The following is a 23960-nucleotide window of genomic DNA, read 5'->3' on the forward strand; positions in this document are numbered from 1 at the left end:
TCATATTCTTTTGGATGTTGTGCATACCTAACTGTACCATGTTTATGTCACAGTAAAGGTTCTTAATGAAACAATTGTAGCAATAACCAAATAATCCATGTGGTTTGGAAGCAAACCTCTTACCACATAGCCACACCCATACCCATAACATAATTCAAAAACATGTAAGCATGATGTAAAACTGATAAACCAATAGTGTTGAATGTGTCCAGTTTTTATTTAAGATGGTAGGATGTCACAGACGGAAATTTAGCTGCTATTTATAGCAAAGTGGTTTGAAGTAAACGTTGTTGTTGTTGTTGTTGTTTAGTTTACAGATCATCCCTCATATCAAATATCAGGAACCCACCACTACAACTAATATCACCACCACCAACACCACCATCACTACAACCACCACCAACACCACCACCACAACACACCACCACCCTCACCGTCACTACCATCATCACCATTAGGTATCACCCACATTTTGTAGATTAATAATACCACAGATTATCATTTTGGTTTGTCTTGTGCTGTCCTTATATATTTACTGTATTTTGTGAAGGCACATGGCCCAGTGGTTAGATCAATGGACTCACAGTCAAGGGCTCACGGTCAAGGGCTCACAGGTTTGTTTGTTTATGAGCAAAAACACCCAAGCTCCACCCGGCTCCGGCAGAAGGTAATGGCGAATTTCTGCTGACTCTTTTGTCACAACTTTCTCTCACTCTTTCCTCCTGCATCTAGCATCTCACCTACAACGGACTGGTGTCTTGTTCATGTAGGGAACCTATACGCCAATGAAACTGGGAAATCGGCCCTTATGAGCGAGGCATGGCTTAAGAAGGAACAAACAACAACAACAACAATATTTTTAAGACTTATTCCCACCAGTTAGACTGGCCAACAAAATTGTTGTTGCATTGATAGCAATTGCTGTTCCTTAATTTCAATTGCTGTTTCTTAATTTCAATAAGCTGAATTCAAATATGAAGTTAGTTTTTATCTGTAAGATCTAGATTTTTTGCAATTAAAGGTTTTTCTATATTTTCCAAATTTCAAATATTTCCTGATATATAATGTAATCCTTTAGCATTAAAGACCCGTCGTTGCCAGGTCATAGTGCTAGTGCATGTATATATGTGTATATATATGTGTACATATTACATGTACATCTATATATATACATCTACACATAAAATACAAAATACAAAGTTATATCTTGATATCGCTAGTAATAACAATACTCAAAATATATAACAGACTGGAATTGTAGGCCCGTCTCTTGCAATTTCGATCAATTGTATCTTGTCCTCCCTCTTGTATAGAAGTGTGGCTACAATCCAGCCTACCGCTACTTCTGGGGGGGGGGGGCATTATTAATTTTTTTTTCCGGGACATCCTACGTCCCAGATATAAAGGTAAAAATAAAATATTTCGACTTTGCAAGTTCGAGTCGAGTACTCCCTTGCACTCTCCGTTGACTCGAACCTTGCTTCTATTGTGGCGAATTTACCGCCTCTGGTTAGATACTTGATATCTTTCATAGTCGCACCAAGACACTTTTCAATGGTGCTTTCCTCCAGGTGTTCAAATTTTCTTTTTTCTCTACATTGTATACTTTATAGACAATAGGCTTTTCTTTAATTTAATTTTTTATTATCCATCTGGACTATTCCATTTCTGCACGCTAATTTTATTTTTAATTTATTCCCATTCATGTGAAACCACTTATTCAAGTTCAAGTCATTGATGTAATTTTATACCAATTGCTATTTTTACTTTTGTTATGTTACGATTATATTATACTTTAGTTTGATTTTAATTATTACTTACTACATATAATTCAATTGTTATTATTATTTTTATTGTTAAAGTGAAAGCATCTGACATAAAATAGAGAAATGTTTTTGTTTCACTTTTAACACGTAATACTGAAATAGTGGAGAAGATATGATATTGCTATGGGCTTGCTCTAGGCAAGAAGCTGAACATTTTTTTTGCCCATGAAACTACATGGACCCTAAGTAAGTCATGTGTAAAATTTGAATGAAATTGGTTGAGTAGTTCTCAAGTTTTAGGGAAACACACAGACAGACAGACACACAGACAGACAGACACACAGACAGACACACACATTCTCAGTTTTATATATATAAAGATACAACAAGAATAACAATAAGAATTAGGCTATGAAAGAAATATTTCTTATTCTGATGCTGAGTAAAATGTTATCATGTGCCAGTTTTTTCACTATCCACTTTTTAGTTGGAAATCTATATCATATATAAATACTAGGTGTACATAGTTGATCAGGATGGAAGATAAAACACAAATAGGTCTTATCCAGGAAAGAATTTGTGCTTGAAGCTCTTGCATTTGTAGACTTTGTTAGGTAAATCTTGTTTAATGCTCCAGAAGTAGTCTGTTGTCATGCTTTGTTTTTCTTCCATCACCCTTGATACTGCTCTTCCATGGTCCTGAGGTCTTGGTGGAAGCACTCTCCTTGTTCATCACTTACATCTCCAAGATTTTCAGGGAACTGATCGATGTGACTGTAGAATAAATGGAGTTTAACCCTTTTCTTACCGTATTTCCATTGAGATACTCTGTGTTTCTTTCAATTAATTTTAAATAAAACAAAGAATTTAGTAAAATAATTCAGTTACCATTAAGCTAGTGTTAGGAACATAGATTGTGACTAAGGTTTGGTGGAAGATTTTAATTCAGAACTTATGAAAACAAGACATTTGTACTCAAAGCCAGAGCTGGTTTCAGCCAGGTTGGTATCGAAAGGGTTAAGGCTCATGTTACACCCAAGATCATGGAAAGCTGACAGCATATTATTTGCAAGAATTTCATAGTCATTTACTTTTCTGTTTTCAAGAAAAGTTTTTATGACTGCTACAAATGACAGCTATGCTGCTCTTACCCTGTCATTCATCTTTCTGACAAATTCCTCATCACATACAAGGGCATGAATCTGAAATCTGTCAAACACACCTGCTTCAATCATCTTGAATGACAAACCAAATAATACAGAAACTATATGTTAAAAACATTCATCATCAGTATTCAATGCCTTAGTGAATTGCTTGATCAAGCCCGGCTTTATATGAAGCAGTGGAAAACTAATCTTTTCTTGGCTAACAATTGGATCTTTCACAATCTTTGGCATACCTGTTTCCAGAGTCTCACAAATGGACCACTTCTTCTGAATCCAGTGTTTCTCTCGAGTTCAGCTGTCAACACATGCAGAGAAAGCAAGGATACTTTGTGAAATGTTTCTGTTGGCCAAGAAGAAAATTGATTATTTTCAAATCTACATAAATGGTCCAGTTGTGCTCATGATATTTTAGTTGGTCAATAACCATTTTTGTTATTGTATTCTTCTTACAAATGCACTGATTGACCAACTGGGACAGCTCCCTAAACATTACCATTGTGTGGGAGAACACACTTTAGGCTGGGCTTAGAACTCTCTAGAAATAGTTGCCAGTCAGTTGAACAGTACAAGGAGATATCATGATAGTAAACAAAATGTTTCCCTTCTGAAAAAAATTATACAAAAATCTGGTCTCATTTTAGAAAATAAGAAACTTTTGCAGTTTGATCAAGTAGATGTTTTTTTTGCAGCCTGGATGTTGAAACTGCAGCTGCAGTCTTGGAGAGTCTCAAATCATGCATTAAATCATTCAATTCTGTTTGACTAAACTGTTCAGTAGCTGATTTTTCAGTACCATAAGAGAAGTCTTGGGATTCTGAAATAATTTGTTGATCTTTGTTATCATTCTCATATTCTTGCTTGCTAACTTCAGCTTTAGAAGAGGTAAATCCAAGAAAAACTGGGACCAGGAGTGTCTCAGAGTGCACAATAGGTCTAATTGCTAAAGGAATATTGGGATATTTTACTCCTAGTTTTCTTGCCAGTGCTTTTTGTGTTGATCATACAAAAATAACAGTCACTTGTCTGGCCCCTGAGCACTTGCCAAACCATAGGAACTCCAAATGGCTGGCCTTTTTCTTTTGTCCAGTCATCAAGCATTTCCTTACAGTTATGACACACAACATGAGGAGGCCCATTTTGTGTCTTGATCACCTAGGAGAATTCCAAAATAAGCTTTATAAGCCCGTCTCACAAACAATGTGATATTGCACTTTTGATGAATAAGTGTGAAGGAGCCACAGACTTGGCAGAAGCCATCAGGATTATTCACACATCTATGCTTACTTGAAGAAACCATGAAAATCACAATTATCAATTCTTTGTAAGTAGGCTCAATATGTCAAAATTAACTATAAATGGATAAAAAGTTAATCTTCAAATTTCAAGAAAACTAGAACAGGAAGAGCAAAACTCATGCAACAGAAATTTCTTTTAAATTGTCATTTGTTATTCATTCACATATGTCATTCTTGAAGTTCCCCTTATTTCTCTTTACCTTCAATTAAAAATCTCTTTAACCCATTTTTTTTTGCCTAAATATCCAAAATATTTTAGTTTTCTCTTTCATAGTGTCTAACAAAATTTTCTTATTTTTCTCAGCAATTTTTAGTCTTAATGGTTTATTTATTATATTCACAAGAGTCATCTATTTGTCCATATCTTAAAAGCCTGTAATCTGTTTGTTTATATTTTCATTACTGTCCACATCAGTACTATATAGTCTTTGATAATACTTTCATTTGTATCTCTTTTTTTCTCCTTTTCATTCTGTACATTTTATGTATGGAGTTGGCCATATATAACATTTTGATAATCTTTTTCTCATGTTTGATATTAATATGGTTGACATATTTTCAAATCACTTTCTAGCTGTCTCAATTTTTCTTTTCACTTTGGCTTAAATTTCCCAGTTTCTCGTTACATGTATGCTAGGTACATTTTTTTGGCATTCCCTTAATGGTAATATTCATTTTTGGAAATTATTATTGTTTTTCTGTTTTTATTCAATTCCATAGGATTTTCTTCTGCCATTTACTCTGGTTGCAAAAGAGATGATTTCTTGCAAACCAGCTCTATGAATAGTTAATAAGGCAGTATCATAGATCTAAAAGTTGTTGATGATTTGGTGAAGATTTTCAACTTTTGTGGTCCCCATGTTATCTGAGAAATGTTTAGACTTCAGTGAAATGTTTGGTAAATATAATCTTCATAGGTATTAGTAAATGTATAATGATCCATTACTTCTAAATCTGACAAGTGTGAAAAGTAAGAAAAATTGAAAGTCACTCATGACAAATATTGAGCAGATTGAAGTGCAATTGTTCATTTCAAATATGAAATGGAAGAAGCATTAGTGTAATAAACATTGTCAGCCACATTTACTTAATGTACACTCAACGTGTATTTGGTGTGGTGGTGAATATTCAGTCAAAGTGCTGGGTGTTAAAACACCTGAAAGTCAAGGACTCATGAGATAATTCACCTCTTATCCCATCTAGGAATGTTTTGCCATTTTTGTGGGTTATTGACATAATGCACCTGTACCGTATTGAAGGTAAATCGTATTGCCAGTCTTAGATGCATATAGTGTGCAAACTCTGTGCAGGTGTGCCCAGGCCATGCATACATAAGAATAAATTCAAATATGAAATGAAAGCAATGCTAATGCGATGAACCTTAGAACCAAATATACTTAATGTATATCCTGCATGTCATTCTATGTAGACTGCAATTTGGCACCACGGAAAATACGCTCTCAAAGTGCTATGTGTTAAAATTCCTAAAAGTCATGGACAGGTGAGATAACTCACCTCTCGTCTCATCCAGGAGTGATGGACATTGATGTTTTGCCATTTTTGTGGCTTATCAACATCCTGCACCCAAAATAGATTGAAGATAAATCATATCACCAGGTCATGACTTATAGGCATATAGCTCCAAGAAAATTGCAAAACACTGTTGTCCATCACTCCTAGATGGGATTAGAGGTGAGTTATCTCACCTGTCCATGACTTTTAAGTGTTTTAACACTGGCCACTTTGAGAGAGTATTCTCCATGGCTCCAAACCACAGCTTGCCAGCAAATAAAACAAAGCATATATTTGGTTGATAATGTTTCTTATGCTACTTCTGTTTCATATTTGAAATTATTCCTATCTATGCATTGTCTGGGCGTATTGTCACAGTTTTTCTCAGTATATGTATTTAAGTCATTGACTGGCAATATGATATATCTCCAATTCTGTTTGGGCATGTGATGTGATATGCCACAAAAATGGCATATCAACATATCAAATGGCATATTGATATCCATGACTTTCAGGTGCTTTAAGACCTGGGGCTTTGAGAAAATATTCTCCATGGTGCCAAATCACAGTTTACTAGTAAATACACATTTCTTACATTTTAAGTACATGTGGTTGATAATGTTTATTGAACTACCACTGCTTCTATTTCATATTTTAATATATATATATATATATATATATATATTTTATTCTCTAGTTTCAGCTCAGAGCTGCGGCCATGCTGATGCACCACCGTATATATATATATATATATATATATATATATATATATATATATACAGGGTTTTTGAAAATAGAAATAATATATTTCTAAATGTCTCAGAGAGATTTATCCAGTAGCAGCATGATAAAGTGATAGTGTGTTGTCAACTCAATGTAACAGTCCCATAAAAGGGAAGAATACTGCAGTTATTTAGCCCTAGGAAACACAGGAAATGTATCAAGCCCAACAAGGCTAAATAGCAGTAACATTCTTCCCTTTTATGGGACTGCCGCATTAAGTTGACAACATGCTATCACTTTATATCCAGGGTGTCTCGAAATTAAGACAATTGTCATTTTTCAATTTGCCAAAAGAAAATATTGTTATATTTTGGGTTGAAGCATTGCAATGCTGAGGGAAATCCAATTATGACACTACCACATTTACTTGATATGATCATCTCTGTTTTGATTCACAGCCTTAAGTCTAGGTGTGAATGCTTCACACACAGCAAACAGCTGTACTTGCAGAATCAAAGCCCATTCCTGGGACAGTTTTGCTTTCAGAGCATTGAGTGAAGCATGAAGAGTGCTTGAGACCCTCATCTCCAAAATGGACCAAAAATCCAATGAGTTAAGATTGGGGCTTCTTCAGGGCCACACATCCTTGCCTATGAATGATGGAATGTTTTCATGAATCCAGTGTTGTGTCTGTTTCATGCTGTGGGATGGTGCAGAACCGTGTTGGAGTCTCCAAGGTGGGCCTTGAAAGTGCTCATCCATCCATGGAAGCAGTTCAGCTCCCAGAATGTCACTAATGTATCGCTGGGTCAATTTTAACACCCAAGGGTACAAAAACAAGGGGAGATCTTCCAGTCACAGTCACCCAAACCATAACTGACTGTGGATTTTGATGTTGATTTACGGGTCTACCCTTGACAGAGCCAGATACACTCCAAAATTGGTCATTCTAGTGATTTACTATTTGTTCGATGTCAAATGTCTTTTCATCAGTGAACACCAGGTTGGGCAGTGTGCCTTCAGCAATCTGATACAGGATAAAAGATGGCTTCTCTCCAGTCTCTTGCATGATCTCATGACAACAAACCATCTTGTGGGGGTGGGTCCTGAGATCCTCCTTCAGCATTCAATACATTCATGTTCAGCTTATTTTTGCTATGGCAGCCAGTTTAATTACGGAACAACAAGGATTTCACCATACCTTTTCTCTGGTACTTTTGATAGGCTGAGGGGTCTGTACACTTCCTCCTTGGCCATGTCTAGATTGATCAGCAATAGAACCAGTCTCTTGAAATTTCTTGACAATTTTCCAGACTGTTATTTGGTTAATTTTAAAATTTTTTGCTATAATTGTATTACTTTTACCTCTTTTGTGGAGGGTTATGATTGTATTTCAGTGGAAAGCCATTATCTAATTTATAAGTCTGAATTTATTTAGTCTTAAACAAAAAGGAAGACACTAAGCTTTTATAATGATGTATAATTTTCATATCTTATCACATTTATTGATAGTTACTAAAGTCCAAAATTTTGGTTGCCTTAATTTTAAGACATCTAGTAAATATATGGCCAGCATATTAAAAAATACCTTTAACGGTTAAATTTATAAATGAGGGCAAAGGAAAAAAATTCTAATGCCAAATATGCATTTCCTTTGCCCTCATTTATGAATTGTTTATAAATTTAACCTTTAAAGGTATTTTTTAATATGCTGGCCATTGATAAAATTTTTTCGAGAAAATATTTTTTTTTCGAAAAGAATTTTATCCTCACATTTGATATAAATTTAAGCGTTCACTTCCGAACTAACTAACTCACTCTGTGAGAGACTCAGTTCAAATCGCACGTGCCTCGAATGGGCTGGAGTATTTCTATTTTGGATGTATTTGGGGTACTTAGTTGTGCTCATGACTTAGTATTTGCTTCTTCCATGGGTAAGTATCTCATTTATTTCTTTTGCCACATGTATCACTGACGAAGAGAGGGCTCTTAGTAGCTAACTCTGAAATCGGTCCGATATGGTAATAATGGAATTTTTTAGAAATTTCTGTTGACCTTTTTTTGAGTAGTGTGCGTATTGTGAAAAAATTATATGGTTAATGGACAATATGTCCAATTTTTCGGCATATTTGGCATTAGAAATTTTTTCCTTTGCCCTCATTTATGAATTGTATATATATATATATATATATATATATATATATATATATATATTATCTTTTATTTGTTTTAATCATTAGACTGTGGCCATACTGGGGCATGGCCATGAATAATTTTTAGTCAGATGAATCAACCCCAGTACTTATGTTTTGTTAAGCTTGGTACTTATTTTATCAGTCTCTTTACCAAACTGCTAAGTCATGGGGACATAAACACACTAGCACTTGTTGTCAAGCTGTAGTGGGAGACAAAGACACACACACACACACACACATATACAATGGCTGTCTTTTTGTTTCCATTTACCAAATCCCCTCAAAAGGTTTTGGTTGGCCTGAGGGTATAATAGAAGACTATGTTGTGGGATTGAACCCAGAACTATGTGGTCTGGAAACAAACTTCTTACCACGCATCCACACCATGTACATCACCATGTATCATCCTTAATACTGTATCACCACTGCTATCACAATAACCATTGTGACCATCTTAAGCATTGTCAGCACCATTATGACCACCATGACTACCCCCACCTCCACAAACCCCAATGACTATCACCACTGCCACTATCATCAATCATTAATGACACAACCACAATCATTATCATCTTCATTGTCACAGAAAGCGCTGCTCCAGCATAGCCTTAACTTATCATTATTGTTATCTTGTTGCTGTTGTTCCTCTTCTTCTTTTTCATTTCATCTCCTTGTTTCTCTTCATTATTTTCTTTCTTTCCTCCACAGATCACCAGAACTTGATCCCTGAAGATGGACAGAGTGACACAGCCAGCAACGAGGAGGACACCCCTCACATTCCAATCGAACCAACAACTACATACAGCCCCATTGACTGTTCCATCTCGCTCAATAATAATGATGATGATGATGGTGATGGTGATGGCAACAAGATGGAAAGTGGTGCAACAACATCTACTGATGCCTGCTTCAACATGGACTCCTTCTTTCCGGCCCCTCCCCTGCAGGACCTATACCGTTACCATATTTTCTTTTCACACAGCCCCAACGATATTGCATGGATTGAGAGCATCGTGAAGAAGCTGGAGGAATGTCCATACAACTATAAATGTTTCTACACCAAACCAAACTCCTCTGAGACCAGCCAAAGCAATCAAGGAAATCCCAGAATTCCTAGTGGCCTTGGCAATCCCAGCATTCCCAGCGATGGGAGTAGTCCCATCATTCCTAGAAGCCAGGGCAAATGTAGCAGTCTCAACAACGATTATGGCATTCCCAGCATTCCAAGTGGTCACCGAAATCCCAGCATTCATAGCCATAACAATTACAGCAATCCCAGCATTCCTAGCATTCTTATCAGTCGGAGCAGTCCTAGCCATGGCAACAGCATCGGTGCTGTCATCAAGAACAAGAGTAACAACAACAGCAACTGCAGCAGCAGAAGCAGCAGCACCAGAAGCATCATCATCAACAACAGCATCAATAACAACAACAACAAAAGCAATCCTAACAACACCATCAACAGTAGCAACTGCAGTGTTGGTGGTGGTAGTGATGACGATGATGATGATGATGATGGTGGTGGTGGTGAGAGTGAAGATGGTGTCAACATAAAGCAGCGCATCATCCATACAGGCAGCAAGAACAAGGGCAATTCCACCTCCAAAACAAGGAGCAGCAATGGCACAATCCAGTCGACACTGTGTGCTGCCATGCTCAGTGAGCGTGTCGTGATTGCGCTGAGCCGAAGCTATGTCCTGTCAACATGGTTTGACTTCCAGGAGATCCTACAGAACCTTACAGAATCCAGCCTCTACCAGCAGCGTCTGATCGTAATAATGCTGGAGGACTGTGAGGTGCCAGAACCACTTCAAACCGTTGGATATCTTGACGTGCGTCAGAAGCAGTTTTACTCAACATTGACACAACTGTTACGTAGCAGTAAGTTTCAAAACAATCTTCTTCTTCCTCCTCCTCCTCCTCTACCCCTTCTCATTATCATCATCAACATTACCAACATCATCCTCACACATCATTATTATTAAAGGTGAGAGATAGGCATGATCATATTTTGCACTATTTCCAGCTCTACACCATTTCAGTTCGGACCCCACTTTACCTTTCATCCTTTTTGGGGCAATAAAATAAAGTGCTTCTCAGTTAGTGGGGTTCAATGTAATCAATGAAATCTCTCCACACAAAATTGCTGGCTTTGTGCTTAAAACAGAAATATTTACTAAGAAAAGTAAGAGTGGAGAGGGAAGTGCTCCCTCCCACTGAATTCGTCAAATGAGGCACAAATGTTTGGATAAATGGACCAACTTGAAGCATGTGCTGTAGATTAATAAATGACAGGTGAGGATTTGTGCTGAGGTCACCTATGCCACTCATTGTTTTGGGGTTGATAAAATAAAACCAGTTGAGTACTGGAATCAATGTAATTGACTTACCCACCTTCTCTAAAATTTTGGGTTTTGAAAATTATAATAATTATGAAATTATTGTATGCAGTGCTCAGGTGCACCACAACTTGTCAAAAGTGCATATAAAGTATATGCAGTAATGTACAAATGTCTGGAAAGTGAACAGTGTATGAGTCAGATACATGCTTGCGTATGTATGGAGGGGAGAAAATCAGGTGTAGTGTTGGTGAATCTCAGGAAGCATGGAAGTTTTGAAGGATGCAGTGCTCTGACAACTAACAACTGATGCCGGCAGTCTGTTCCATGCTTCAGCAACTCTTAGCGTGAAAAAGTGTTTCCGAAAGTCATGGGAGCTGTGCTGTTTTCTGACTTTGTAAACATGTCCATGGGTGTTAGACGGGTGGAGTTTGAAAAGGAGCTCAGAGTTATTGTTTGTAAGATGGTTAATAATTTTATGGGTGTCTGCCAAGTCAGCTGCCAGACATCGGAGTTTCAATGTATCCATGCCCAGGGAAGTAAGGCGTTCAGAATATGGCAAATGCCTGATGGAGGGTATTCTCTTGGTTGCACGTTGCTGAACGGCTTCCAGACGATTAATATCCTGGGCAAGATAGGAGTTCCAGACCGGTGATGCAAATTCCAGTTGAGGTCGCACCATAGCTATATAAAGCTGCAGATAAGATAGCCGGAGAGCGGCTCACAAAGGACTTGGTGAGTGATGCCAAGACACCCTCAGCCTTCTTGGCAATTTTAGCAATGTGTTTTGTCCAATGCAAATCGCTGTTGACAACAATGCCCAGAAGACTTTTTGAGATTAGTGTTGTGGAGGGAGTAAGAAGACACTGGGTTTTTCCTCCCAAAATGCATGGTGGTACATTTGTCCACAGCCAGCTTGGGTTGCCAGTCCATGTGTCTAAAGAAGAAAAAATTATTATTATTATTGTTGAAGTGGTGAGCTGGCAGAATCATTAGAATGCCAGGCAAAATGCTTAGCAACATTTCACTTGACTTTATTATTATTATTGTTGTTAAGCTGACGAGCAGAGAGAATCATTAGCTTGTAGGACCAAATGCTGAATGGTATTTCTTCTGATACTTTACATTCTCAGTTCAAACACCACTGAGGTTAATTTTGTCTTTCATCCTTTCAGGTTTGATATGAGGGTTGGCTAAAATGTTCATAGCTGACCAAGATACTCTCATGGAATGTGATCAAATGAGGTTTATTTTTCAGCATAAACTCTCTTGCTGCTCATGCACTTCTTCCAGCAGTGCTGAGGTGCTTGAATCCCATGGCTAAAAAAAAGTCATCATCATCATCGTTTAACGTACGCTTTCCATGCTAGCATGGTTTGGACGGTTCAACTGGGGTCTGGGAAGCCAGGAGGCTGCACCAGGCCAATCAGATCTGGCGGTGTTTCTACAGCTGGATGCCCTTCCTAACGCCAACCACTCCGAGAGTGTAGTGGGTGCTTTTTATGTGCCACTGACACAGGTGCCAGACGAGGCTGGCGAACGGCCACGTTCGGAATGTTCTCTTATGTGCCACCGGCACTGGTACCACAAACTACAAATTCCATTGATGTGGATCGATTTTGATTTGATTCTTTGATTTTCTGATTTTCACTTGCCTCAACAGGTCTTCACAAGTAGAGTTATGTGTCCCAAGAAGGAAGGTATGCACAGGTGGACTGACTATGTCCCAGGTAGGGGCCATGGGTTATGGCCTCACTTGTCCTGCCGGGTCTTCTCACGCACAGCATACTTCCAAAGGTCTCAATCTCTAGTCATTTCCTCGGTGAGACCTAAAGAGCGAAGGTCGTTCTTCACCACCTCATCCCAGGTTTTCCTGGGTTTACCTCTTCCACAGGTTCCCTCAACCGCTAGGGTGTGGCACTTTTTCACACAACTATCTTCATCCATTCTTACTACGTGTCCATACCAGCATAGACGTCTCTCTTGCACACCACATCTGATGCTTCTTAGGTTCAACTTTTCTCTCAAGGCACTTACACTCTGTCGAGTATGAACACTGATATTACACATCCATCAGAGCATACTGGCTTCGTTTCTTGCAAGCTTACGCATATCCTCATCAGTCACAGCCCATGTTTCACTGTTCGTACACATGAAGGCTGTTCGTACACATGCATCATACAGTCTGCCTTTTACTCTGAGCGAGAGGCCTTTTGTCACCAGCAGAGGTAAGAGCTCTCTGAACTTTGCCCAGGCTATTCTTACTCTAGCAGTTACACTTTCGGCACACCCACCCCCACTACTGACTTGATCACCTAGGTAATAGAAACTATCAACTATTTCTAGTTTTTCTCCCTGGAATGTGGCGGAAGACAGTCTCTGCGCATTTTCAGTGTTTATTGCACCAGAACATCTGCCACATACAAAAACCATCTTCCTAATTAGCCTTCCTTTGACATTGCTGCACCTCTTATGTGTCCATAGCTTACACTTGGTGCATCTTATAGAGTTCCTACCTACGCCTTTTCTACAGATCGAGCAGGGCCATCTACCTGAAGGCGTTTGAGATTTATCTACCTTCCTACTTTTTAGGACTTTGGTTTTAGCTAGATTGACTCTAAGGCCCTTCGATTCTAATCCTTGCTTCCACACCTGAAACTTCTCCTCCAGTTCTGATAGTGATTCAGCAATTAGAGCAAGGTCATCAGCATAGAGGAGCTCCCAGGGGCATCCTGTCTTGAATTCCTCCATTATTGCCTGGAGGCAATAACAGCAAATATGACATCATCACTGGTTCCCAACCAAATGTTTTTTCATGTTGGGGAACATATGATAGTCAGATGGGATCAAAGAAGGGTGACCAACCAGTCCAAAGTCAGTCACATATAGCAGCCATTGAAATCAAGGACTTGTGTGCTGGGGCATTGTTCTGATAAAACATGACCCCTTTTTGTCAGTTTTCTCAAGTGTTTGGTCTTGATAGCCTTTCATAACTGCCTCAGCAAGTTGGCCTATGTCTCTCCATTGATAGTGTGGCTCTTTTGAAGATAGTCAATTAACACAATGTTTTTTGCATCTCAAAAATATTGAGGCCAGCATCTTCCCTGCAGATGAAATGACCTTGGCCTTCTTTGGAGCAGGTGTGGAGGGATGATTCCACTGCATAGATTGCTTCATTTCTGACTCAAAGTGATGAAGCCAACACTTGCCCTGGTTTAGGAAATGAGCAAGGAAACTAGCCGGATCTGCTTCAAACAATGTCAGATTTTCCCAGGATAAGATCAACTTGGTGTCAGAAGATGTGACACCAATTGAGCAGAAACCTACATCATGCCAAGTTCATTGTACAGTGTATTCATAACTCATGGGATATGCTGTTTGATTTATAGTCAATCACCTATCATCCATTACCATGTGGTAAATACAGTCGATGAGCAACTGAATTTAGGGAAAGGGAGAGTCTTGAATTATAACCCAAGATCTGGATCTTGGGTTATCTTCAAGACTCTCCCTTTCCCTTCTAAATTCAGCTGTTCACTTTGCACTGCTTATAAATCTGAAGTGTCATCCCTTAATGTAGCAACCATGTCAGTATGAATGCCATTGGAAGCTAAACCCTTTTTCTGCACCTACTTGATAACACCATGATGCCAAATTGTGTCCATGTAGTTACTTTTGACGTCTTCTTTAAACAGTCAGATTCAGTTGACTCGGAAAGAAACGATGCAGTTATCAATAAGAAGAGAGGAGAAATTTATGCATTGAAGACTTCACAACTCCAGCATCAATCATTCACAATCAACCTATGAACTTTTCAGCTCACTTTTGTAAAATATATTACCAGTTATGTACTTGGGTTGATATAATCAACTTACTCCCAGCCCTTGAAGTTGCTGGCCTTGTGCCAAAATTTGAAACTATTCATCATCATCATCATCATTTAACATCTTTCTTGCATGATGACATTGGTTCAACAGTTTGGCAGGAACTGGCAATTCATAATTCTTCTTATTCTCTCATTACTAATTCCAACCAAACCAATTGGTTTTCATTGGTTATCATTGTTTATTGCTGTCACTGTTCAGCCAATGAAAATGCTCCAAAGTCAAGATGCAAAGTGGATATAATTTCATTAACTGAGCGAAGGTTCTAAATTCTTGCTTCTAAATTCTCTCATTAATATTTCAGTTTCCCATAGAATTGCTAATTACTAGCAAAACCAAAATGCTAATAATGAACAACTTGCTCAGGAATCAAACCAATATTTGTTTAACTTTTTGATTTTTATTAAGAAATTATTTTTCTGTTTGTGTTTTAGCAGACATATTAAAAACTGTTCTTTTGGTGATGTTAATGAGAATTTGTCTCCATTAATATAATTTGTATTAATATTTTTATGTAGTTGTGTGTGTGACTAAACACACACACACACACGCACACACGAATGTGCAAGTCTTTGTGCGTGTACGTATGTATAATATGTAAATACAATTTACAGTGTTTCGCTTGGTGTTGCATCTCAAAGAACAACGATTCATCTTTTCCTTTCAAACTTAAACATTGTTTGGCTTCAACTCCCCCCCCTTCCTGCAGCCGCTCACACACAGACACACTTACACTCATCCAACATATGCCACAGACACACATATCCATGTATACACAAACACATTCACACACACACACACAAACACACACAAACACACTGGCCAGCGTTTTCATTCTCTCTCTTTCTCCCTCTTCTCTCTCATTTCATCTCTCTTAGTCTCATTCTCTTTCTCTTTTCGCTCTATTTATTCTTTTCCATGCATAAATATGTAACATGGGCATATACATTTATATGCATATACACTCACTCATGCATGAATGCATATAAACATAAGCTCGGGTATATATCCTCTCACACAGACACAAACTTTTATATAAAGACATAGGTACTTTTAAATGTACTTTCAAATGCTTATATCAGTTTGCATAGGAGGTGGTATCAAAAAGTTTTCAAACTCGTTACGTTTAATAAAGACTAACTAAGTCTTAACTGTTCTCATTTCAAACAATTACCTTACACTGCAATACGCCGGTCCCAGCATTCCTGCCACTTTTGGAATCCAGTCTGGAAGCTGTTTTCCATAAGCAAGTCAAAGACCTTCTGCAATTTACTCTGGATCTTGACAATGGTGTTAAAATGGCAACTTTTGAGCTGCATTTTCAAATTGGGAAAGAGATGCAAGCCATGCTCAATGTCTCTGTAGCAGACTTCACAAGTTTAACACAAAATTTCACGTTGGCTCCTTGTAACAAAATCAGATTACAGCATTCAAACATGATCACAAAAACACAAATTTCACAATTTGTGAAGTAAACACAGCAATGCCACTTGGCACATGACCTCATGAAGGCCACTGCTCGTTCTCACTATGTGTGCAAGTGTGTGCTGCCATCTATTGGCACACTACAGAACTAGTCAGGAACTTTTTGATACCATCTTGTATGTAAGTGCACACACATTTGCAAATATATACATGCACACAAACATGGACACACACACACACACACACACACACATACATACACACACACACATTGCCAGTTCCACTAATCTAACACACTCTTTCTCTCACTTCCTCAATTCCACTAATCTAACACTCTCTCCCCCACACATACTCTACTCATACCACCTACACACACACACACACACACACAGCTCGGTCTCTTGTGTGAACCCTTCTTACTACCTACCTACTTGTCATACTCACAAATGCATGCACTTACACATGCGTGCACACACATCTAACCACACACTAAGTCACACAAACACAAATATACACACAAGAGGCAGACATTGCTAATCTCACCAAATATATGCTGTCACACACAGACACACTGCCCACACTTCCTATGCATACACTCATGCACACACACACACATACACACAAATGTATGTGCACATATAAACTACATACAACTGGAGATTTCTACGGGACAACCTGCTGAGAGCCACTGACCAGATCTGTGGATGGTGCAAAGTCCCATCTTGACTAAAGGTAACTTGGTGGTGGAACAATGTTGTTGACAGGGCTATTAGACAAAAGAAACAGGCTTGGAGGGACTGGAAGAACGGTGGTAGCAGGGAATTGTATCAGACAACCAGAAGGGAAGCTTGGAGGCAGGTTTATTTAGCCAGAGGGGAAGCAGATAAGAAAAAATTTGGCAATGTTCTGCGCCGTGAGGGCCAAAGACTTGAAGTATTTCGTGTTGCAAGACAGTGTGTGAGAAAGAATCGTGATGTGGTAGGAGAGAAATGTGTCCACATGGATGATGGTTCACTTGCACTAAATGAGGATGCAAAGAGAGAGGTTTGGAGACACCACTATGAAAGGTTGCTCAATAAAGAGAATGAATGGGAGAAAGAGAGTCTGCCGAATGTCGACCCAACAGAGGGACCAGCTATCCAAGTTGATAAAGCAATTAAGAGTATGAAGACAGGGAAAGCCCCTGGCCCATTAGGAATCACTGCAGAGATGCTTTTTTGCAGATGGAAATGCACTCTATAAAGTTTTTTTTTTTTTAAGTTATGAGGGACCTAGAAATCATAGCAAATTACGTAACCAGGTGGTTTTAAAAGCTTTATAACACTCCCATGTGATATGTGGAGAATCTCTGTGATGTCTCACATTGTGCAACATGGATTATTTTCTATTAAAGTTTTGATTTCTTCATTATCAATGACTGTAGGTTTGCTGGAAAGTTCACAATCTTCCAGGTCTAAATTTTCACTTCTAAACCAAGAAAACCACTTACAAACAGTACTTTCAATTATGAAAATATATTTTATTTTCCTTCATTTTCAATTTTATCTTAAGAACAGTAAATGTAAATAATCCACACAAAATTCAAATAGAAAAATGTGCTGAGATCTCCTCATTCAAGAAGTATATATATTTCATATGTTTCTCTCACATGATAAAACAGATTGTATGATTAAATATTGCCAGTTGAAAAGCACTGCAATTTTTTTTTACCACCCTAATATATATCGAGCATTTGTCTGTTTTTCTACTTATCAATACTTTAATTTTGGTTTGTCCATCTGTCCGTCTGTGTGCAAAATAACCGCCAAGGAAGGAGGTTATGTTTTCATTGACTCAAAAAGCTCAGACTTTGCTCTCTCTCCACTGCTGCTGTGAGCTCTATATCATCTGTATGATGTGGAAAATATTCCATCAACATTGCCCATCTTTAAAATTCGTCTGAGGCTTGGCCCCCGTGCCATCCGTCCACTACAGAAATGTTTGTGTCGTATCACAACACTATGACAGAACTATTTCACCTCAGTTGACCCTGCTCTCTTCAACATCGTGTCAAATACACACAAAGGAGGAAAGTGACTTCGCGGCATTCAAACTATCCCCAGATGATTACCCCAACAAATACCAGATAAACCACCCACACCCAGTTATGCCTCTGTAAACAATAACCCTCTGCTTGAATGGGCTACGGTTCCCCAGAGCTGACTGTGTATCTCTTCCAGGTGGTGCTATTAAATTAGACATGGCCTGAGTCAACTTCGGTTGAAACTTATCTAAGTAATCTAATCTATGCTGTAACCTTTTAATCAAAGCCTGACAACATGGGTAGAGGCTGATATCTTAATATTTCTGATGGTCTTAAGTATAAAAAAAAATTATTAAAGATTTATATAGAACTACATTCAGAGTATGTCTATAAGCTATTGTGTTTAGACCTGGTTTCTATCCTCAAACTGTTCTGTTTTGTAGATGCAATTTTTTTTTTCTTTTAATAAAAAACTCCGAAATTAGAAAAATCAAAAATCTGCAACAATCTCGGTCCCATGAGTATCGGAAGTTGGATTTTCAACTGTGTAAAGAAAGTGATTGTGGTGATCGTAGTTCTGACGGTGATTGTGGTGAAAGCAGAGACAGTGTTGATGATGACGATGGTCAAGATGAGGATGGGAGGAGGTTATGTTTTTGCCAGCGTTGGCTTGGGAAATTGGGAGAGTTTCAGCATGCATGTGTATGGGTGGAAATGAGCTGCTTGGCCTGCGCTCTCTGAATGCTTTTCTAGTTCCATAGGTGATGATCCTTTCCTACCCTTGCATTGAAATCTCCTAGTAACTAGAGTTTGTCCTTTGGTACTATGTTGACAATGATGTTACTTAGTTGTTGGTAAAGTTGATTCTTTGCTTCTTCATCAGCATCAAGAGTTGGAGCATAAGCAGAACTGAGTGATGTAATTTGGAAATGGTAACGGAAGAGTCATTAGTCATTCATTGATGGCAATTGGTATTAAATGATGGTCTTGTATGATACAGGTTTTAATAGCAAAACTGACTCCTTGGATTCTTCTCTTCATCCTTGCCTTTCCAAAAGAATGTGTAGTCAGAACCAGTTACTTTGAGTCATCCTTCTCCTGAAAGCTGTGTTTCACTCAGGGCTGTGATGTCCACTTGATGCTAACCAGTTCTTTTGGGATCAGAGCTGTGCATCTTTCTGGTTTGTCAACAAGAGTTCTCACATTCTATGTTCCAAAGATGGCATTGGTTGTCTTAAGTTTCTTGTTGTTTTGACCACATGATGGGTAGCCTGCCAGGTGAGGTTTCCCAGCCGAGCAGTGGTAATGACTTTCAATGTTTAGTTTACCTTTTCTAGGACCTTCCTTGATTGAAGTGGGCAGTGGTACTCCTAAAACTAAAAGGCCTGCCAAACACAAATGTAGGACCAGACTCCTGTCACACATTCACACCAATGTGCAGATTCAGGATTAGAAAATTCTGATTTATAATGCTGTTGTCATTTCAGCCTTACTATGTGGCTGCAAAACCTGGACTCTATATCATCACAACATCTAAAAATTGGAACACTTTCACCAGCAAAAGCTTCGTTCAATCTTGAACATCAAATGAGAACACTATGTGACCAATAACAAAGTCCTGGAAAGAGTCAATAGTCAAAGTATTGAATTACTGATCATGAAACACTGTCTTCAATTGTCAGGACATGTAAGAAGAATGGAAGCTACAAAGTTCCTCGTCAAGTCTTACTCAGTGAGTTCACTTCAGGAAAAAGACCATGGGTTTGCCCTCCTTGAAAATACAAGGACCAACTCAAAGCAACACTGAAAGCCACTAGAATTGAACCTAAATCATTTGAAACACAAGCCTGAGACCATACCAAGTGGCGGTGTTCCATCACCATTGGAACCACAAACTTCAAAGCCACCAGAAGAGAAAAAGAAGAAATCAAAGGACAGGAGAGAAAGGCTTGAAAAAAATCAACCTCATCCTCCATCAACATTGCCATGCAGTCAAAGCCATCGATTCTTCTAAGCAAGAATTGGTCTACCTAATTATCAATGATATCACCATAAAAGAAGTGTTCAACAAAGAAAATAAATACTCAGACATGTGATAAAGCTGATGGCAACAATGGTATATACAAGACCCCAAAGAGTGTGAAAATGGTAAGAAGAGAGTGGATGAATCAAATCCCTCAAAGACACTCTAGAAATAAGGGGAGCAAATGTATAGATACCAGTAAAAAAGGATGACAGGAGTTGTGAGGCAGAGAAGGACCAAAGGGGAGCTTGATAAATGAGATGAGGAAATTTAAAATGCAAGGGCAACAGTAGGAAAGCCTAATGGGAAAATTGCCATCATTGCATGCTGGGCAAGGGTCAAAGAGCATGCTAGATAAGGGTCAAAGTCTAGCTTATCCCATCATAACTGTTGCTGAAGCCCACTTGATGGAACCAGAAAGTGAGTTTCCATGAGCACAAAACAAACCTGTTATTAAGCGAATTGATTTTGCTGACCAGGGTAATTTCCAATTCTTCTTTGGCCCTATTGGAGGGCCAAATATTTCCCAACACTCACCATCTCAGACTATAATTAACATTTCCTAGTACTATAGTATGGTTGTACTCAACCATTAAAGTGGAGAACCTAACTCTAGCTTTTGCACAGGAATGTGATGCTTTCCTCGGCTCCCTGTGGCTTCTATCTACAACCTACATTAGTCTGGATTCAGTGGCTGGTCAGGGTGCACTCTGCAGGAACCCTATATTTAGTGGATGGAGAACCGTGATCAGAGGTTTCCAACCTTATGCCATCCCTTGTGGAACAGAGTGGGACATTTGTTTGGTTAACATGACCCTAAATAGCCACTCTGATCCCAAACAGAGTGGTAGATGATCCTGCAGGTCCCCAAACTATGTGGAAGTTACTACATCATGAGTACTCTTAGAATGGGTCACACAGCATGCTAGTGGTATGAGTGGTATAGACACTGGCACTTCCATGCCCAGTCTTGGTGGCAATCACATCATAGGATTGAGTTTGTGCCTGTTGGGTGCCATGGTAATGCAGCAATGGAGAAGGATAACAATTTTATTCTACTTGAAGATCTTTTGGTATCTATTTTGGCCAGAAAAAGCCCTTTCTGGTATTTGTGAAAACAACCTGGGGATATTGTTTTAAGATTATGAGAGAAGAGTGGGCCTCTCTCTTGTCCCCCAGTAGGAGTGATTATCTTTGGCAGGAAGGATGTGATGCGCTGTTGCCCTTCTTGGGATTTTTAGCAGACCTCTGCACACCCATCCTGTTGCTTTGTGTTAGGCACACTCTAGAAGGCCCTCTTACTTTGTTCTTTGCTTTTCTCCCCACCATCACACTCCTTTCTCATGCTCTCTCTCTCTCTCTCTCTTTTTCTTCTACCCTATTCTCCTATATTGACCCTACTTGTTCTAATTTGCGTACTGGAGAATATAAAGGCCTCCATCTTTCTTCATTTTCACCAGGTGATAGTTGTTTGTGTTGTTTAGTTGTTGTATATGGTATGAAATAGTTTTTTTACTTTACTGCTTTATAGCAGTAACCATTTTACTTGATAAATATTTAAATGTTCTAGTGTCATTTAGTGTCAAACAATTACAAATCATGTATTATTAGGATGATTATAAGGTAAGTTGTCATTTTACTCCCATTTTCCTCCCACCCACCACTCACTACCTCTACAATGATGGCTGTACTACTTTTTATATGATGCATTTGTGCTCATGTCTGGATATGTTGTACAAACGAAGGGATGCTGAATGGTATTGTGAAAGGCCTGGCTGGAGGTTGAACTTTCTAAGTTTTTTTTACGGGGCTTTGAAAAACTGATGGATTACTGCAATAAATGTGTGAATCTGAGAGAGGAATATGTTGAATAAAATCACAATTAACTGATCCTCCTGTATTTTCTTTTATCCCAAACCAGGAACTTTTCAGCAACCCCTTGTATATATAATACTTAATGGTGGGAGGGCTCAAGATATTAAAGTAAAAACCTAAAATTATGGAAGAAATGAAAATATGATATAAAATTATTTAGTTAATAAGATAATATTGAATGATTGTCGAATTGATAATGAAATAGATTAAAATAGGCCCAGAGGAACTTAGCACCAAGAGAGAGCAGTAGAAATCGGGATCACTGCAAGAGTAAAAGTATGAAAGGTAAAGAGTAAATGCTATATTCTTTGCTAGTTATTTACAGTACCAAAGAGGTATAGAAACAATAAAATTCACTGAATGAAGTAAATCTGTTAAATCTTATTTAATTTCAAGCTCAAAAGGTTAAAAGGCAAAGTTGACCCTGGCAGCATTTAAACCCAGAATGTAATGAGCCAAAAGACATACTAAGTATTTTGTCCAATGGCACTAAGGAATCAGCCTGTTTTATGACTTTTCTGTGCTTCATCTCCATCATAACACATTTCACAATTCTGAATGTTATCTCAATGTACAATTGTGGGTTTGTGAATTTTGGGGAGGCTGTAGAAGTAGCTAGTGTTGCTTTCAAAATTAGTTAGGTTGTCACATTGTTTGTTTGTTAAACCTCTCTTGGTGTTGGTGAATGTGTTCAGTTTTGTTATTGTCTGTGATTGTTGGTATTTGTTTATCTTGTAGCATGAATATTTAGCAATCAAACCCAGATCACTATATTCAATGTAAAAAGACAAAAAAAAAAAAATTAAAAATAACTCAAGAACACAATCATGATTCAAATCTGGCCTTTCAAGACTTCATGCGGAACTGGATCTAACAACAATTTCATCTTTTGTGCACTTTTTCTGAACAAGTGCACCACTATATATCCAGTGTATTTTAGCCACTACGAACAGGTGACAGATAATAAACAGCAGACCGGAAGTCAGCAGACAGTTGTAGAACCAGCAGCTTGCCAGTGCACTGTAACAACACAAAACCAATGGACAGATGGTGACAACCCACAATGATCACCTAACATCAAGGAACCTAATACAGTGACTATTATCATACCTAGATCAAGAACAATTAGCTTCAAACTATCTCAGTGCTTGCTGTTCATGGTAATGGTAACATTTTTTTTGTCTACAATAAAAATAAATATTTTTCTATCAACAATCTTAACCTTCTCGTGATAGGTTGTGACTTGTAGTAGAGATCATATAGTACTTTTGTAGTGTTCAACATCCATAATAATTACTGCACTTTCTTATCTGCTTCCTTAATTATAATGTTATTGTTTTTGACTGGTATTGGGTTTGAGTTTACACAGGTAGTTCTTTGTATGGGAAGGAGGATATGAAATCGTAAAATATATCTAATGTTTTATTCCTACCTTTTTAGTTTTTTTGTTCAATTTGTTCCTATTTTCCTTATCAAATAATTCCTCTGTTAGGTGCAATTTTCACCCAAACTGTAAAATATCATCCTGTATTTCAGGAATTAAAACAAACACTACTCGGAAGACAAAAAACACTTCAGATACACCCAGTACTCTACCCTTGATTACAACACAAAACACAGAGGTTTACAACATTACCGACCAGATCCTTCCACTCCTGAGACAAGTCCAAAGAATGAAACAACAACCATACAAAATAATCAAAAGCAAAAGACAATCAAAATCCCTCAAAACAT

At 38.2% G+C, this 23960-nt stretch overlaps 1 protein-coding gene across 5 annotated transcripts in view; it reads left to right on the plus strand.

Moving 5' to 3' along the window:
- LOC115226594 (histone-lysine N-methyltransferase, H3 lysine-79 specific) overlaps positions 1-23960 on the plus strand; it is a 138506-nt gene that overhangs the window by 60812 nt on the left and 53734 nt on the right. For all 5 annotated transcript variants that reach the window (XM_036515201.1, XM_036515202.1, XM_036515203.1 and 2 more), the window contains one exon: positions 9366-10538. In XM_036515201.1, the coding sequence (XP_036371094.1) occupies positions 9366-10538 (1173 nt within the window). The remainder of the gene's footprint in view (positions 1-9365; positions 10539-23960) is intronic.

This window comes from Octopus sinensis, linkage group LG30, assembly GCF_006345805.1.
Source record: "Octopus sinensis linkage group LG30, ASM634580v1, whole genome shotgun sequence".
NCBI lineage: Eukaryota > Metazoa > Mollusca > Cephalopoda > Octopoda > Octopodidae > Octopus > Octopus sinensis.